The sequence below is a fragment of the Seriola lalandi genome, unplaced genomic scaffold (genome assembly GCF_002814215.2).
Source record: "Seriola lalandi dorsalis isolate HSWRI2012SDOR001 ecotype SW California unplaced genomic scaffold, Sedor1 jcf7180002054874, whole genome shotgun sequence".
Classification (NCBI taxonomy): Eukaryota; Metazoa; Chordata; class Actinopteri; order Carangiformes; family Carangidae; genus Seriola; species Seriola lalandi.
Window position 1 is genome coordinate 533,632 of NW_019525427.1, and position 19,912 is coordinate 553,543.

Genomic DNA, 19,912 nt, shown 5'->3' on the forward strand with positions numbered 1-19,912 from the left:
GGGGGGGGGGGGTTAGGGAGAGAGAGAAGGAGAAGGAGAGGAAGGAAGGGGAAGGACGAGGAGACGAAAACAGAGGAAAGGAGAAAAGGAGAGGAGACGGGGAGACAGGAGGACGGTGGAGGAAAGCAAAGAAAAGAAAGAAGATGAGAGCATGTGAGCAACTGTTGGTCGCTAGGCGCCTGACGGTCACCATAGCAACATGCGGCGCCATGCTGATCTCCTGCTGACATCACACCTGTTGAAGCGAAATGCTGTCTGTGTGTGTGTGTGTGTGTGTGTGTGTGTGTGTGTCTTGGAACAAATTAAATGACATAGCGGTGCAGGTGGACTGAGGGATAGAAACAGAGGGGGAAAGAGAAAAGAAAAAGAGAGCTGTGTGTATTTCATCACCCTGTGGACACAGCTGCTTACAGTGTGTGTGTGTGTGTGTGTGTGTGTCCCTTCCAGGATGCTGGGAGCTCATGTGGGAGCCTGTGACATCAGCAGTGAGAGTGACTGACAGCAGCCTGAAGCTCGATTGTTTCCACACACACACACACACACACACACACACACACACACACACACGTGCGGATACAAAAGCTAGAGGTGACCTGACCCCCCCCCGCCCTTCCCAACAGTAATAGATAAAGACAGATTCAGATGGAAAGATTAAAAAAAAGGAGGAGAAGAAAGAAAAAAAGAAAAGACATTTAATTCTTTCATTATATAGAAGAAGAAGAAGAAAAAGAAGAAGAAGAAGAAGTAAAATAAGAAGAAGAAGAAAAAGAGGGAAAAAAAGAGCCAATGGAGTTGATGTCGATTTGTTTTGGCGACTCACATCGGATCACTAAGTCACATCTGTGGGTAAATAAAGCTTGACTGGGATTTGAATTGGTGCATCACTGCGAGTTACCTTCTCCTCCTGCTGCACGGTGTGTGTGTGTGTCTGTGTGTATGTGTGTGTGTCTGTGTGTGTGTGTGTGTATGTGTGTGTGTGTGTGTGTGTGTGTGTCAGGGCAAGTAGTTCCTCTTGTCAGCTGAATATTTTATGTCCGTTCTCATGGCTGACCTCTTTTTACAGAATTCGTAACGCTGCAGTCACGCACAAACACACACTCTCTCTCACACACTCACGCACAAACACACACTCTCTCTCACACACTCACACACACTCTCACACACACACACACACACACAGAGTAATGTAATCACACTGCTTGTGTAATCCTTACCTTTTAACCCTGTCTGTTGCAGGGAATCAATTTAAAATGGTCACTCTGAAATTAGACGCAGTATCTTTATGCCATCAACCTTTAGAGCACAACCACAACAACAACAACAACAACAACGACGACGACGACAACAACGACGACAACAACGACGACAACACGGGAAATTCAATTGTTTCACCTGCGCTGATTAAATCGAATGAAATGACTTCAGGTTCAACGTCATGGAAAAAAAAAAAATAATAAAATAATAAATGGATGAAGGGGGAAATATATAAAAATATTTATTTGTGACCAAGTGATGCAGCATGAAGTGGAAGGAAGACTGAGGCCAAGACGATTCCCCCTAACGTCCAGAGATTACACACACACACACAAACGCACATAACCACAGAAGAAGATACGACTATGAGCAGCGCACTCCTTCACCGAGGGGTGGGGTGTGGGGGGGGTTCCTGTTTTATTTCTACCTGCTCCTGTACCTCAGCCTCCGCCTCACTGTGCTGCAGTGAAGCTCGATGCTGCACCCTGCTGGCCAACAAACGCTACAACACCCCCCCACCCCAGAGGACAGCACCGGGTGGTTGAACAGCCAACAGCGAGTGAAAACACCGTATGTTCTTTCTTGTGCCGCTTGTTTTGTTGTTTTCAGTTTATAGACTCTAAATGGAGGCATTGTGGGTAAAGAAAACCTCCATTCGGTTTTGTTGCTCCTAGTTGTGCACTTCCTGTTATGAGGCTGAATGTTTTACAAGCAGACGCACCCTGGTGTACATCACTAATTAAGCCAAATTTAAAACTGAGATCACGATCCCAACTTCCATTAACACAAATCAGTGGAAGTCTGTTTAATCCAGTTCAGTACTTCACTTCAATTCTGAGGTACTTTTATGCCACTTTCTACTTCAGCTCCACTACGATCCAGAGGGGAAATATTCTACTTTTAACTCCACTACAGCGAGACTAATTACTTTGCAGATTAAAGATTTTAAATAAATTTTAAAAAATACATTTATAAAGTTCAACACATTGAGATTAAAACAACGTTTTCCAGCTCTTGTGGCAGAGTGTAGTTGTCTGGTTCTCACATGGCTTTAGGGAAATATGTCCAATTTAAGAGAAACTGACAAAATATGAATATAAGTGTTTATAATGAAAAACTGTTTTACAAAGCTGATCACACCAATTTTATCTACACAGCTATTAAGAGATTAAAGTAGTTAAATGACTCCCACTGGGGAAATGTGGCTGCTTATAGTGTTTAGAGAAAGAATGAAAACTGGTTGATGGAAAGGTGATAAGATGCACTGAGCGGTAAATCTGTGCCTTTAAACTTATATGTAACTTTCCCATATTAAAAAAGTCTAAAAATGACAGCGGCCCGTGTCAAAATTTACTTTTATGTAGTTTTAAGCCTCATTTTTAAGATACTTTTAAGATACAGAGACGGTCTCTGTCTGACTCGGCTTCCAGTCACTCCCGGACGTCCTGCGTTCACCGAAAAGCGTCTTTTTTTTGCGATTTTTTAAACGTGTAACTGCTTTATTCTGTGTTTTTCTACTGGTTTTTAATCCCCCGGTCTGTTTGTTTTGGACGGGAGGAAACCTCTGTGGATGATTCTGCTGCGGTTAAAAACCTCCTGAACCACTGACGCTGAAGGAATCCAAACTTGGAGAAGTTGTCTGACGTTAACGGTGAACACAACAGCTCCCATGATCCCATGCTACTTCACCACATCGCCACGCCATAGGGGAAGAAGTTTCATACTGTGCAGCATCATTCATCATCATTCATCATCATACACGTAAATGGCTGTTTAAATTTAAAATGCCTGTCAGCCTCAACTCCTTTCTCACCCTCTGGATTCGAGGTCTCTACATTATGTCGAGCGGGCTCTTAAATATTTGACTTAAACCTGCTGAAACCCCCGTAGTCAGGAAACTGCAAAGAACAGCAACTTCCTGAACTCAGGAAGCACCTTCACCGCATCGTGAGTCATCCATAAATGTCTCTTTTTCTAATAGTGATTCCGAACAAGTTGCTCGGATTGTCTGATCTCGGAGCTGAAATGTACAGCTCTTTAGAAAAAGACCCACTCAGCTTTTTCACAGCTCTTGCAAAGGGCAAAAGGTGCTCTGGCTGATGATGCAAGGCTGGGCTCTGCCTTATAAGTGAATGATAGATGTGGGGTATAGCTGGAGGGGAAGAAGAACCAGCTAAGCCTTAAAAGTCACCGGTTGAAAGCTAAAAAAACCAAAGAAGAAAAGTGAAAGTAAATCAATTCTGAACTTCTTATCCTGAGCTTAGGAACCGCATCCTGGTTCAGGTTCTGAGCTTTGCTGCAGTGTTTTGTAGAAAGCTGTCGACATGTCAAAGACTTCAGGGCTGGACAAGTGAGAATAAAGTTACCGTTCACTTCCTCTAAACACAGTGAGAGTGTGTGTGGGATTATACAGGCTCCAAACTTAAAGGGGTTCTGCCTCTACACCCAGAATATTAGAGAATATCACAGAGACTAACAGCGGGAAAACTTTTCTTGATTTCTGTTGGATTTTCTTGTTGCTATGTAACACAATTTTTGATGTCGAAAGAGGTTTTGAATACACCTACATGACTGGTGTCTGATGTGGTAGTTTATATTGTGTAGAAGATAATGGCCCCGCACAGAAAGGTAAATCTTTTCATACATTATTGTAGTGTCAGTTTATATAAGAGACCAATAACTACAGAAAAACTGGGTTTAAAGACGTCAGGCAGACAAGATAAAGAGTTTTAATACTTAAGACGTAAAAGATTTGTTTCCTTTATGATAAGCGTTTTAAAAATTGCAATTTATTCTTGTGATATAATCATATTTAAATTAAAGTGATTCTCCACCAGTTCCTGAAACTTAAAAAAAAAAAAAGAAATATTTGTTTATTTATTTTAGAAAAAGCCACACTTCTCATTCTGCTCCATAAGATTTGACAAGGATTAGATCTGACACTTTATACATATCAACAGGCTCAGTGTCCTCCGAGCTGCCAGCAGCATCGTGTGACTGAAACACACTCTGCTGGCCGTGATTAAAGAGACGCTACCTGTTGTTCAAGCTGCTCTGCTGTCATTACATTTCACCGTGAACAACGCCTGGAGTCGCACCAGCATATCATAAACACACACACACACAGTTGAAGTGATGACAGCTCCTACAGAGACAGAGGATGCTGGCTGCACCACTCAGCATCATTAAACACCAGCAAATGAATAGGAAGATGTCTGTTTGTGTCTCCCTGTCTGTGTGTGTGTGTGTGTGTGTGTGTGTGCCTGTGTGTGCCTGTGTGTGCCTGTGTGTGTGTATAAAATATAAATAACAAAACATAGTGAGTGAGCAACAATAAAGAGAGATTGTGCCGATCTAAGCAGGGTGACACTGTATTGTGTGTGTGTGTGTGTGTGTGTGTGTGTGTGTGTACACATTTGTGTGTGTGTGTGTGTGTGTGTCTCCCACAGCAGCTGTAGTCATAATCCACAGAGGCAATGAAGAAGAATGTGTGTGTGTGTTTTATATTCACATATATTTTCAGCCAGTCGCTTCATGTTTTATGCCTTTATCTCACTGTGTGTTTATAATCAATTCAATCGCTGGCATTTTGGTGTCCTGATCTTTATAGAGAAAATGAGAGGATGAGGATGAGGAGGAGGAGGAGGAGGAGGAGGAGGGACATGGATCGCTGACTCATCAGCTGCCAGAGAAACAAGAGCAAAACTCATCACTGAGATGAGAGCAGAGGACACACACACACACACACACACACACACACACACACACACCTGCAGCATTTAGAACGGTGTGTGTGTGATTAGCGCTGGCTGCATTGTTTACTTGTCAGCAGCAGAGGGCGCTGTGTGGACACAGAACCAGCAGCTCCAGTGGAGATCGATGCTCAGCAGCACTTCAGCAGAGACTTCATCCAGTCACTCTGATTGTCACCATTTAGACACACAGGGAGAAATGTGAAGGAGGCGAAATTAACTTCAAGTTCTGGGTGAAACTTTTTCTTTTTTTGTCAAAACACTGATGCCGTGAACGTCAGTCTCTCCCACAACCTGCACTCAGACCGATGGAAGTGATGGGGGACAAAAGCCACAGTGCTCTTTCTTTGTAACGTATTTTCGATGTTTGATATGAGCATCTGACGTTTGTTTTTACCACAGACTCAATGAGCTGTGACTCTGACCTTCGATTAAATTCAGCACAGTCACAGGATCAGTCAGTGAGAGCGGGAATCCTTCGTAAGGTTTTTTATCAAGGCCACAAACACGACCCGACGATCGCTGGAGTGATGTTACTTGAGGTAATTTGTCAGACCGCTCAGCTTCTCCTGCACCTAAAGGAAGATTTAATACAACTTCTTTCTTTTTTTTACACATGCAGTGATATTCCCCAACACCTGTAAACACCTGTAAACACCTGTAAACACTCTTTAATGTGTAAATCTGTGGATTCTTAAAAGACAAAGAGGGAACTGCCTTAATAAGAGCGAGATATAAACAGTTTGTAATTACTCTGTTCTTTCAATAAAACTGTTGATAAAGAGACAGACTTTCATGTAAAACTGGTGTGTGTGTGTGTGTGTGTGTGTGTGACGTTCTTTTATCTGCCACGTGGAATTTAAATGACATTTCCTACATGTGTTTACAGCCTGTTTTATCCTGTTCTGTGTCCTATACACAATGTTATCTAATCTCAATATTATCTGCCACACACACACACAAACACACACACACACACACATGCATGCACACACACACACATAATTATTATTATTACTAGCAACAGTACAACGAGAGAGGTGGGGGGGGGGCACATGAAACCACCCGTGCGTTTAAACGCTGGATTCGCCAACATGTCGTCCGCACATCGTTCTTCTTCAGGTTTTTCTTTTCTGTCCCGGTGTCCAGCCTGATCAATGCTCCCACAGCAGAGAGCGGTAAAGCATTAAGTGCTTCAGTATTACATTTCCAACGCTGAGGTAATGTACAAATGATGTTCCCCCTTCAGGGCAGTGATGCTGAAGACGGCTCAGGCTGCTTTATGGAGCGGATACTGTTACTGTTTCCCTTTAATGGGGCAGATATAATGTTCTATCTAATCCCGACGGTTACCGCCGCGGCTTGTGATGTAAAATTGCATGACTTTCCTGAACCGAGTCATCACCAGGACCATTAGCGAGGAGATTATTTCCTGTTTTTGTGTCCCAAGTATTAAAGACCTCCACCCAGCCGCCTGCAAAACGAGCAGAGTGAGAGACACCACAGTCTCGTGCTCTAGAAAACCCGTCTTCAACAGCGATGTGGAGGGTCAGTGCGGTGACCCGAAGACGAGAGGTGAAGTCCGGTTGCCCCTCGCATATAATCACTTTACATGTTGTGGATCTTTAAAGCATTAAAGGTGCAGAATGATGGTCAGCTTGATAGTGCTGCGTGGTTTAAAAACAGGCCTCTGCGGCAACCTGCCCGGGAGGTTTGTTGTTTAACTCGTTAATCTACAATGTCTGACAGGAATGGTTGAGAGGAGGAAACTATTCATCAACAAAACGCCCAGGTCACGGCCGCCTGAGAGAAGTTGGACTCGGTTGTGCACCCAATCCCAGCTGACACTTCACCAGTCATATAGAGACAAACAAGCATTCACGCTCACATTCACACCGACTCCGCGACGGGCAGGACTGAACCCAGAACCTGGGTTTTTATATCGCTGTGAGGCATCAGTGACGACCACTGCGCCACCGTGCCGCTCGGATATCAACTGTATAACAATTAGGAATACTGACGGAGCCAGTTTCCATCTCAAGTGGATCTGTTTGAGCAGGAGCCGCCCCGACCCTCCGACTCCAGTGTTTCGACCTGGTGGCGTTGAAACTTACTGCGGCACTTGGCACAGCGTCCCTTGTCGTACTCCAGCAGGTCGAGGGCCCGGTTCCGATCGCTGACCGACCGCCTCTGCCCGCTCTCCCTCAGCCGAGCTGCCTCCTCTTTGGCGTACACCCCGAGCTCCTGCGTGTAGCGCCCATACATCTGGAAACACACACAGTACGAGCATTAGCTTCTGAACTCAATGTACACACACACACACACACACACACACACACACACAGTAATTATACATTAAAAACAGGGAGGAGTCAAAACATTTGGATGTCATCTCATGAGGGAATTCATATTCTAGTTATTCTAAAGGTGAATTTCATGTATTAGATATTAATGGTGGCAGTGCGTCGTCTCCACCAATCAAATGTGTTTGGGAAAGAAACAAAGGGACACAGATGATGATGTAAGAAGTCAATGCAGAGCTGCTGACTGGCTGTTCTGCTTTTGTTCAAACTGATAATGACCTGGAAGACCTCCGTGTCATCAGGGCCCACACCCTACCTGACAGGTCAGAGGTCAGCCGACAGGTCAGCGTGGAGGAATACCTCCAGAGACGGTTGTCTTTTTCCTTGAAGGAAACACACACACACACACACACGTGCGCGCACTCACCCCAAAACTACATAACACACACATACACACACACAAATACACATTAAAAAAAAGTAATAAAAAAAAGACGTCTAGTCAGCAGTAGAAGAGACAGGAAGCGTCAAGTTTTGTCCACCGCCCAGACACCAGCTCCCCCACCCATAATGCTCCTGGGCGGTGAACAGGAACAGGGCCACTAATGACTTCCTCTTGTCCGCCCGTCACAACATGGCGCGATATAAAAATGTTGCCTCAGCAGGTCATTCGAGGTCAAGGATCAAGGAGTTGCTGATGGGCAAATGTCGGATATTATAGTAATAACAATGATCAAACATCATCATTATCACACACACAAACACACACACACACACACACACACACGGCCCTCAGGTCAGATCCTGACATGTCTCCAGAGGGCCGAAGGTTACAGACCGGACAGGTCATAGCTCCACAGGAAGCAACATTAACTTCTTGGCCAGTAAATTCTGAATCTGAATTTCTACAGACACGTTTCTTCTCCTGGGGAACGAGGTACATATATCAGTTCTGCAAAACTGATCCAGCTGTGACAATATTTTACACACAGCTATTAACATCTATTACTCTGCAAGTCTGAAGTCAGTGGTGCAGATCTGGGGGGGGGGGGGGGGGGCAGAGAGGGTAATATACTGTAGCTTCAGTCCTGCTTATGCAAAGTGCTAAACCATCTAACTTCAGGAGTCCATGTTGCTCTTTTTGGTCAGCGGTTTCACTGATGTTGTTGTTGTTGTTTGTGTTCTTGTTGGTAGTGGTGTTACTGGTGTTACTGGTGTTACTGGTGTTACTGGTGTTACTGGTGTTCAATATTAAGGTTGCATTAGTTGTTATTGTGTTAACGAACGTCGTTAACGAGATCCGATTACAACGAAGAGGTGGATGTGACTCGAAGGAAAAGCCTGAAACAAAAACTGTGATTAAATCTCCTTTTAATTTCATTGTCTGAATGAAATCAGACAAAGTGTAAATCAAGTAAAGTTCAACGCACTTGAGTTGCTCTCAATCAAAACAGTAAGAAAAGACGGAGTTTGATGATGTTGTGAAATAGTGAGCGATCAGGGGAGTTGTAGGAAATAGAAGTCTCCTCCTCTTGGCATGGAAACTGCCAATTATAGAATATTTGTCAAATAACAATGATCACAATGAGCACAAAGTTTTAATCTATAAATACTGGCATGACCTTGAAACAATGCACACTCTGTCCATGTCACAACAGTCTGGCACAAACACGGTCGTGTTTACACAGCAAAGCAACGGGTGCTTTTCTATTTCTGTTTTAATGATCAAAATGTCCAGATTCACTTTGATTTCCATGCATGTCAGGACGCCACGCCACGTGGCCCCTATGGCCTGACGGAAGAAAGTGTTTAGATAACACACACACATGCACGCGCACATCCGCGCACTTACACACACTCACACTTTGCTTAATTGAGAACGATGAAAGAGATATGCACTCGGCACCTTGTAAACGCCATCGGCAAAACACACAAACTGGAGGCCTGCTGGCTATTTTTAGCCATGCACACACACACATACACACACAAACACACACATACACACACACACACACACACACACACACAAACTCTTGCATAAGTTTGTGTGAACTGTAAAAGTGACTAGTTCACTGCTACTTTATTGGGGTCAACGATCGCAGCAGGTTGACTGACAGCGGTGCAGGATCTGAAGTTATAGAGCTGCCGGTCAAAACAGTCGATCAAGGACGTTTACCCGAACAAACGGCAGAGGCAGCCCATTCACAGAGAGGCTGGCCTCAAGTCAAACTGCCCGGATACATGTCTGACAGCGTCTCATCACAACCATGCTGTGAAAAGGTCGACCACTGCTGCTCCCGACCACCGCAACCCTGTCTTGTGCAAGTTCTGTCCGTATCAAACACGCTTGGTATTTGTAAAGCCTCGCCAATTGTGCCACTAGGGTCAATGAGATTCCGGCAATCTCTGCAGACGTGACTCATCTGCATTAAACACTGTTTCTCAACTCGTTCCCTCAATTCATTACAGATTTACAGAGAATGGTACACTTTAAAGAGACTTGCACAGGCCTGGAAACAACATTGCTGTTTAAAATGTTTAAATGATAGTTATTTGACATCGGGGTGTGTGAGGTATTTATTTAAAGTTGGTGTATTACCTGCATTAAATTCAGATCAGTGCTCTCCCAGTATAGAGAAGCAGCCGGGAGCACAGGGTGTACAGGGGAACGTGTTTTAGCCACTTTTTATATATCAGTTGAAGTTTACACTTTATTTTGAAAACCCTCACTGCACAAGCTCAACTACAGCACGCACTGTATTACCCCGCAGATCAGCTGCTTGAGCTCAGCGTGGGGGCACTTGTGCGTAGGAATACCACAGAGGTTGCGTGACCGTACGACCAAGTTTGTCTGAATCTTACAGAAACATTTACATTTAACAAATGTTTGGAAGCAGAAGGCACCATGAGACGAACTAGACATCAGCTCAGATATATTGTGAAAAGTCTGGGAAGTGAAAATTGGAACGAGCATGTGTTCGTGCCAAAGTCGGGTAAGTGACCATCTGCCTCTCATAAGTTGGCCGTTAGAAAGCTGCCCGAGGCCAAGTACTAAAAGTTTGAAATGCGTCACCTCTACCTATCTGCAGCATTTCCTGTGTGATGCACATCAGAAGCAAGCAACATGCCTCCAACGTTCTTTATATTACTTTATTAATGAAAACTGTGCATGAAACTTTTCTTGGGGGTGTAAGACAGCGGAACATGGGGTGTGTCCAAGCATCTGTCAGGGAGTTATCAGCTGCAAAGCTTTGACTTGAGATCCCAGAGTCAGTCAGTCAGTCATGTTTGATCAAGTCAATCCTGATTGAGACTGTGCTCATCACTTCAAATTCTTATCAAATTCTGTTTCTGATTTAAAGCCAAATTATTTTTGGTAAGATCAGAAAAAAAATGTTAATTTTCAAGTTGGATGTTCACTGTTTTGTACTTGTCAATGACTTGAGTAATACACATTCCCACTGGCTGATTATGGGGTCGATATGAGAACAACCGAGGGCATCAGAAGGCGTTTGACCTTTCTGCAGGAATTGCCGAAACACGTCAGACTGACGTTCTCCCTGAAGTTATAGCGTGAAGTTATTGTCATAGAGTGATGCATTATTACTTCCTTTTGTGAAGTGGAACTGGTTGTAATTCAAAACCCATTTCTGAAAAACAAAAGAATAACTAGTAGAAAGAATTAATTGACTGACGAGCCTCGAAAATACCTCAAGGGATCCAAGTAAAAGTTCAATATAGGAGTAGGGAAGGAACGAACACAAACAGTGGGGAAAAAAAAAGAGGAAAAATCAACAAGGGAAACATTTGAGGAGCGATTTGGGGTTTCTGACATCAAATTCCAACCGCTGCTCTACCCACGATGCCATTCTGCATGGCATTCTCAGCCACATTCATGATCGCCAACCCTAAGTTTTAATTAAGTAAGGAGACTTCAAACGCGATGGAAACTCAAAAGACCCGAAAACAAGAGGGCAGAAATAGACCTTCTCAGATGCACCCCCTTGAAACTCGCATCTGACCAGAGGAAGAAAACAAACAGACCCATCCAGAACAAAAGCATTACTGGTTGAAAGCCTATCATTATGTTGAGCATAGTCAGAAACGGGCACTCGGCTGAGCCTGCCTGCCTGCCTGGGTTAATTGATCCCAGATGAACGGGGTTGTCCTGGACTCATTGTACTGGCCGCTGGGGCAAGGGGGATGGCACGGGCAATAAATAATTCCAGCATCGATACGAAGAGTATCCATCACTGGGAAAGAGACTATGTGGCAACATCCTATCAAAGACCGTGAAACATTTCCACACAAGAATGCAATAATAAACATTCAACACGGATGAACCAACATAGCTCAAAGATTAACTGACAAAAAAAACCTGTAATTAACGACAGTTCTGCTAAGAAGGAAACCATAAATACGCCTCAAGGGTCAAGTGACCTTCTGTAATGACACTCAAAACAGGCAAGATAACAGGTGAGATAGAGGCGGGAGTTAAAACTCAACCTCTGTCCTTGACCTGTCTCGTCTGATGTCTTCCAGAAATTCTGACGAAAAAGTAAGTCGAAGGAGGGAAAAACATATCACCAGACTGAGATGGCACCTGAACACTCAAGGTGTCAGGTGAGGTCTTGAACCGATAACCGTAAACTGATGGTAAAATCTGCAAATCCTGTCTTTTAATAGAATTCTTGATGGATGGTTTGATAAATGATAAACACACAGGTGACTAAAATAAACCTTAAAGTCTTTGAAATGGAAATTAAAAAGAATAAAAACAACTTGACTACAATGAATTAGCGAAATCTTGGGAGGTAGAAGTCTCTCACCAGAACACTAGAACTGACCTCATGAAATTCACACACAACTTCAGGGAAACACGACCTCTCCAGCAAAATCTAAAAACTGTTAATGATTCTTAGAGAGTTGCCAAAGACTCAGCAGGTGCTGATTTAACGTGACTGAGAAGAACCCTCTGGTGGGAATTAGTGCTAACATTACCAAGCTAGGCTAACTCCATTAAAGGGGAGACTATTAGCCTAGCTCGCTAGCTTCCACGTTCCAAGGGGATTATAAGCTTGACCCTAAACTGTGTCCTCCCACATGCTAAACGAACGAGTTAAAATCGCTGTGTGAGCTTTCTGAAACAGAGGAAAACAATGTCTTGAATCAATGTTCGTAGGCTATACGGAGCTACGATGCTGCAGCAGTGCAGCACACAGGTTGGAGGCATGTCACCTGGCGACAGCTGCCTCTCAGGTGTCAGTCACTGCTAACTGAAACACCCAAGGGAAAATCTTTGCTATTCTTATAGGGACATATAACTGCACAGATCTCACACACACACACACACACACACACACACACACACACACAGAGCACTGTTATGTAAAACTAAAAGAATCCTTTGGCAAAGTCAATTTTTTACAAAGGTAATATGGGGCCACTGAGAACTTGGAAAAGACAAAAGCCTGTGTGTATATGAGCGTGAAAGTGTGTGTGTGTGTGTGTGTGTGTGTGTGTGTGTGTGTGTTTATTTGCTATCTTTTGTGTCATTGCGTGTGGTTCAAAGCCAACTACAAGCAAGTCAGGACGAGCACAGTGGGGACCCCAAATGAGGGAACAAAAACCTGAAATATACATGAACGGGACTAGAGAGCGCACACACACACACACACACACACACACACACACACACACACCTGGCTGCAGTCCAAGCGGTCAACCCCAAATGACCAGGAGCCTCGCAGTTCTCACCCAGCACGCCACCACTCACTTCAGCTAATGAGCTTCCCAAGAGTGTGTATGTGCGTGCGTGTGTGTGTGTGCGTGCGTGTGTGTGCATGCGTGTGTGTGTGTGTGCGTGCGTGCGCGTGTGTGTGTGTGTGTGTGTGTGTGTGTATGTGTGTACATGCGTGTGTGTGTGTGTGAATAAAATGGAAAAAGACCATTGATTGTGATCACTCAGACATTCAGAGTGGTCCTTCCTTTTCAAAACATTCATCTGTACAATAACAGGTAGAGGGGGGGGGGGGGGGGGGGGGTCCTGTCCTACTGTGTTTTATGTGTGTGTGCAAGTGTGTCAGGACGCTCATGTGGGAAGGAAGGAAGAACAGAGTTTGAAAGAATCATTGTGCAATTAATCTAAAAGAGGGACTGTGTGAGGGGAGAGAGGGGAGAGAGGGGAGAGAGTGAGGCTGTGTGGGACAGGGGAAGGAATTTGATGGTGTGAAGACTTTTTCACCCCAACGACGATTAATCAGCGGAGGGAAAACACAGAATCCTTGTTTGTTATTTAGGTTCGCGGCACCTTTGCCTTATTTTGAATGGCTGATTTTTCCGATTCAAACGTGGAATATTTCAGAGGAACTAATCTACCTCCTCTCCTCTGATTGGCTCACCAACCTGTTGTTGCTCGAGCTCCAGAGAGAGGAGATGTAAAACTACACTGAGATGGTTTTTGGTTCTTAAAACCACAAATACATCTTCTTATGGATCAACACTTCAAACAAAACACAGGAAAAGTGTAAAATATCGGAGCTTTCTGAGCAGATCCTTAATGACTGCTCCACAAATTCTCTTTATATGATTTTACCAGCAGCACATTTTATTTCCTGCTTCAGTTTAGTTTTCTTTGTGTTTCCATTTCATGCAATTTCCTGTTATTTCATCCATTTTAAATTATTAAAATTGCATAAAAATATTGGATTGTTTGTTTTCACAATCCACTGCACATATCGATGAGTTCACACACACAAAACTAATCTTTAAAAACTATTAAAATTACAACTGTTGCTGTTCTTCACAAATTCATCTTTGCACTCCTGCAACAGTCGGACTCACGACGGACAAAATACGACGCAACATAAACATTTGTTTCATCCCTTTCCCTGCATTCTTCTTCCTCGCCAAAACCCAGTGCCTACATTACCCATAATGCAACTCAACAACTTTTCTTTTGTCTGATAAATACGGACCGCAAGAACAGCAGGACTGTGTTTGTAAAATTCAGAAACAGACCTCTGAGGAAAAAGGCTGCAGGAGCGAGATGTGGAAGAATGTACAGTAAATAAAGATTTCCCAGTATGCCCGTGGGGCAGCCCGTGGGGCAGCCCGGGGGGGTGGGGGGGGCTACTCGGGAGTCTTGTGTGCTTGTGCCAGGCTGCCATGCCAACCCTGAGGGCCTCTCTCACACTGACCCAGACCTGGACAAACAGATGGAAGAAAGGAAGGAAGGATGGATGGACGGATGTCAGGAAAAAAAAAAAAAGAGGCAGGAAAAAGCTGCAGGAGGCGTCAGAAGAAAAGCAGCGTGGCAGTGATGGACAGATCGTAAAGAAAGGTGCAGAAGAAAAAAAAAGAAAGAGTATGGTTTAATGTGTGTGTGTGTGTGTGGGAGGGGGAGTTGGGAAGTTTGGCACTATATACAGAATCCATCCTACAATGTGAGCTGAATTTAGATTTTAACTGTGCATTCAGGAGGAGGGAGGGAGGGAGGACAGAAAAGAAAAAGATGGGAGGAGGAGAGTGGAATGAAAGAGTGCAGCTGTGAACAGTGGAGGAATGGCGAGTGATTAATGACGGAGGCTTCACACCTGTCTGATGGTCGGCGCTATAGGGAGAGCACAGACGCAGTGAATTACAGTACGCAGACGCGCTCCGCTGCACACGAACATCCGTCCTACGAACGCCTGCCGCTCTAAAGAAGATACTCCAGCTTTCCCAGTAAACACACTCACCATGTTCCAGAGTTTCAGTTACATTAAGACAATTATTCAGACCAACAAGCTACAAACTGAGCGCACACACACACACACACACACACACACACACACACACACTTAAACTTCAGTGACACAGATGAGCAGTGACACCGTACGATATTGACAGCATGAATCTCTCTCTCTCTCTCTCTCTCTCTCTCTCTCTCTGTCCATTTGCTGCCTCGATCTCTCGCTCCAGGAATCAGGTCCAACAGCAGACTGGCAGCTGCGCATTGATATTGGAGCCACGTCTTGTTGACCACTGCCACAAGAAAAAAATCCACGGATCCTGCACAAGCACTACTGATATTCACCTATGGACCCGTGTGTGTGTGTGTGTGTGTGTGTGTGTGTGTGTGAGCAGCAGGTGCACTCTCCTGTTGCCTCATTAAGAAAACCCATATTTACTTGGGCACATTCAGCTCTGCTGGCAAACCGCTCTCCTGCTCTTTCCAAATCCTTCACTTCCATCACTTTGTCCTTCCTTCCAAGGTTTTAGAGACACATGTGGTTTTCAAGGCCAATGTTGATATTGATTCAACTAAAAATTGTTGTATGAAGCCCAATTTTAAAGCTGCACTAATCAAAATGTTCATACTGCCGATAGATTCATTGATTTCTTGTAACATAAAAAGGGGGGACGCTCGTGATGACGTAGTACCAGCCCCGCTCAGCATCTTTCAGCTCAGTGTTTTGGTTTTCCAGTCTGCAACTTTACTGTTTTGGTTCAGTCCCACTGGTTTACTCATCAGTGTTGCTACTAAACATAATGATATGTCAGTGTGTTTGTGTTTACAGCGTCTTTGTGCTGCACCAGATCCGAGGGAGATCCCACAGCTGTCGTACACGATCCATAACAGACCAGAGGATAATACGACCAGATCCAAACTGCAGTCGACCTCAACAGACCCAAATAAAGAGATTAAAGGTCCCATATAGTCTAAAGGTCTTTGTCCATGTGTAGTTTGATTATAGATCAGCTCTTGGTTCTTTATTAATACTGTGAAAGTATCAAAGCCTCAGTCCACAGAGAAATGCACACAGCCTGTATTCAGAAACGGAGCCTTAAAACCAGCCGTTAGGACTTCCTGTGACTTTGTGATGTCAAAACAAAGCAATCACCGAATTCAGCCACAGCCCCAAACCCCGCCCACCTGGACCCACCATCAATCTAACCTTGCAGGATTTGGTTTCTCTGTGTTTTGCCTGAAATCTGCTCTATTTTTATTCAATCACCCAGAATCAGAGCCTCTCCTCTGATTGGCTCACAGACCTGTTGTTACTAGAGCTCCAGAGAGAAGCCTGAGAGAGGAGATGTAAAACTACACTGAGATGGTTCTTGGTTCTTAAAACCACAAATAAATCTTCTTATGGATCAAACACTTCAGATAAAACACAGAAGAAGAGGAAGATATGGGACCTTTAACACAGGCACAAGCATGATGCAGCACCAATTAAACAGCAGTCGTGGTGAAAAGACCATTTTTATATCAGACTTCTGATTTAAAAACAACAAAAGCACAGGATTCAGACACATTCCTAAACATAAACTCCCATAATGCTTTTACACACACACACACACAGGGACTCAGGATGAGGACACTGCAGTGAGCGGCGAGTGTGTCATGTCGTGACAGGAGCAGTTTTGGTGGACAGATTCCCATTAGTGGAGCTGTTCAGGTGACGTGGCTGTCAGCGCCGCGCCACACTGAGCTCAACATAGAACACGTTCAAAGACACACATCATGACTTTGCAGAGTAAAAATAAATGGGGGGAAAGAAAATCATCCCCCTTGCGCTCGATACGGCTGTTTTGGCATTTTGGCATTTATGCCAGTTTGTGAGATTCATTAAAAAATAAATAAATACATTCGAAAAAAAAAACTGCCACTGGAGGCTAAAATTGCACAGGTAATTTATTAAAAGCTGCATAATGTGTCAGTCAGTTCCTGCAGCTACACACGCTCCTAAAAGTTCTTTGCGGGCCCCTGAGTCGTGTTCACCCGCGGGCACACATCAGCACTTCAGTGATTATGGCACTAACTCCTCTAAATGCTCTCAGACCTGACAGAGGCACCGGGAATAACTACTGCATCTGCATGAGGCAGAGAAGCACCAGCATCACACTGCATTAACAAGTCTGTTTACGAATAGTCAGGCAGAGACGCCAGTTGTGGTTATGTGACGTGGGGGTCGTGTGAGGTCGTTTTAACAGAGTTATCAGGTCGGACACGAGTACCAGCACAGAGGCTGAGGGATGAAAACATGTTTCAGCCACTTTAACAGAAAAAAAAGCCACTATCAGTTGAAGTGTGCGCTTTATTGTGAAAATTTTCACCACTTTACTTTTTTGTCTGTGGAGCGCATCACTCAGCCTCTGTGCCGGCACTCGTGTCCACTTCTCCGAACCAAGAGCGCTCCACACTTCATCAACATACAGAGCAGATCCATCATTTCACTGCAGGCCGAGCCTCCTCCGAAAGAGAGCGTCAACACTTTCTAACCTGACATTTTTCATCCTCTCTCATATTTGCTTGGAAAGTTTTTCTGCCAGTTAAGTCCCTGAGATTTGCTGCAGTGAATTTCGTGGAACGCTGTAATTCCACTTCCTGGAAGTCAGAATATCATCGGGTGCGTCTCGTGTTTCAGCAGATGTTGGAGGGTCTTTCTGCACAAAATCTAATCAAGTCACCGTGTGTCACTTTCAGAAAATCAGTGAAATGTCAAATATAGTTAAAATTCAGATCACAAGTTCCCAGAGCCCAAAGCGTAATCTTTAAATTGTTTATTTCGTCCAACCAGTGGCTTCAAACAGAAAAGAAGCAAATTCATATATTTGTGAAGCTGGAAAAAGCAAATGTTCTGTTCTTCAATGATTAATTAATTATTGTGATGATTAATATTCTGTCAATCTTTGAAAAAACACACTGCAGATCCTCATCCGAGATGCTGAACGCAGCTCGGTAACAACGTCAAACTCGAATAAAGGAAGAGAAACTCCAGAGACGGTGATTTATGAAAAGAGGATGCTCCGAGATGAGATGGAAAATAGGAAGCAAGAAAAAACAACATTTATATAATTGATAATAAACTGCTGGATGTAGAATAGGGAGCGTTGCATGTGTGCTTATTTTATCGTTTTCAAATAATAGCAGTGAGTCTGAGATGAACAGTCAGGGAACAGACAATGGAGTCCCAGTGAGAGAAGGGTGAGACTGAGGGTGAGAGGAGGGAGAGAAGACATTCACGCACAATGGCTTCCAGTGTTCCGCTCTGTTTCGGTTTCTGCCTCTCACACGTGCTCAGCTGGGACGTGGGAAGGCACCACCATGGCACTGCCCTGTACCCCCAACACACACACACACACAAACACACACACACATCAACACACACACACACACACACACACAAACACACATGCACACGAGAGCTTGGGACACACTGTTCAGCAAACTAATCACTGACATCTGACTGAGAAAACACAGCTGTGACAATAACTGTCCGCAGGATGTGACGGGCAGAAGAAAAGTAAGACGTAGAGGAGGAAGGAAAGATAGAAAAACAGAAAGAGAGAGAGAGAGAGACATTCAGAAAGAAACACAACAAGAAAAGGAAGAAGAAGGAAGTCAGAGAAAGAGAGAGAGACAGAGCTGAAAAAAAGAAAAGATTCAACAAGTGGTGTGAACCTTCAAGAGATGGAGGTGGAGAGAGCTTGAGAAAACTTTATGCAGAGAAAGAGAGAGAGAGAGGGAGAGAGAGAGAGAGAGAGGGGATGAAATATGAGAGTCATAACATCAACAGAGCTCTCGAGTGTGGGAAAGAAAAAAAAAAACGAGGGAGCACATGAGAAAGTCAGATACAGACCCAGGTGAGAGGAAAATAATACAATAACAGAGTCTCATTGAAGACTCAGAAACGCAGCGACTGCAGTGTCACACACACACACACACACACACACAAATACACACACAAATCTTCAGAGGGACAACAAGAGGATGAAGAGGATGAAGAGGAGGAGGAGGACCACAGCTTAGTGCCAGGCGCACCGGTTTTGTGTCAATATCTGTAATGGAATAAAGGCTGCCTCAGACAGTATCCAATCACCCCGTGTGTGTGTGTGTGTGTGTGTGTGTGTGTGTGTGTGTGTGTGTGTGTGTGTGTGTGTGACAAACCTGCAGCCATCAGCAAGCAAACAGCCGCATTGCACACCACCTCCACCACCACCAGCTGCTACACCTTCCTCACCAATTATTTTAATAAGAGTCTCACTTTGCTTATTAAAGCTGTGTGTCCTTGTGTTCTTCAAACCTGAGACACCAACTCATATTTGAAATAGAAATAATGTGAAGGAGAAAAGAAAAGAACCAGGATAGGAAAGGAGGAGAAGAAGAAGAAAAATAGGTAGAAGAAGAATTTCGAGATGAAGAAAAGTAGTGATGAGGACAAAGGGGTCATATATTCGATGTCCTCGGTTTAGAGCGTTAGCATCAATTCTTATCCTAGGAAAAGAAGGAGGACAGGAAAATGTAGAAATTTAAGAGGAAGGAAACAGAAAAGAAGTAAGATGGATGAGAGGAGGGCAAAGAAGCAGAAGCAGAAAAAGAAGAAAATGAGGGACAAGGACAAGAAAAAGGAGGAGGACAGGAATGTGAGAAAAACACAGAGGAAGAAGAAGCAGAGGAAGTAGAAGAGGAAGGACAAAGAAAGGGAGGACAAAAGGGCAAAGAAGAAGATGATGAAGAAGATGCAGAAGATGAAGATGACAACAAGACAGAGACAGAAAACTTTAATATTATGGGACAGGACGTTTTGTTTTGAATAATCAGAAACAGAATCATTT

The 19,912-nt window shown here is 44.0% G+C and overlaps 1 protein-coding gene across 2 annotated transcripts in view; it reads right to left on the bottom strand.

The window, feature by feature from the left end:
• The window catches only part of LOC111671296 (chloride channel protein 2), a 142,664-nt gene that overhangs the window by 91,781 nt on the left and 30,971 nt on the right, over nt 1–19,912 (bottom strand). For both annotated transcript variants that reach the window (XM_023428396.2, XM_023428394.2), the window contains exon 2: nt 7,121–7,271. In XM_023428396.2, coding sequence (XP_023284164.1) covers nt 7,121–7,271 — 151 coding nt within the window. The remainder of the gene's footprint in view (nt 1–7,120; nt 7,272–19,912) is intronic.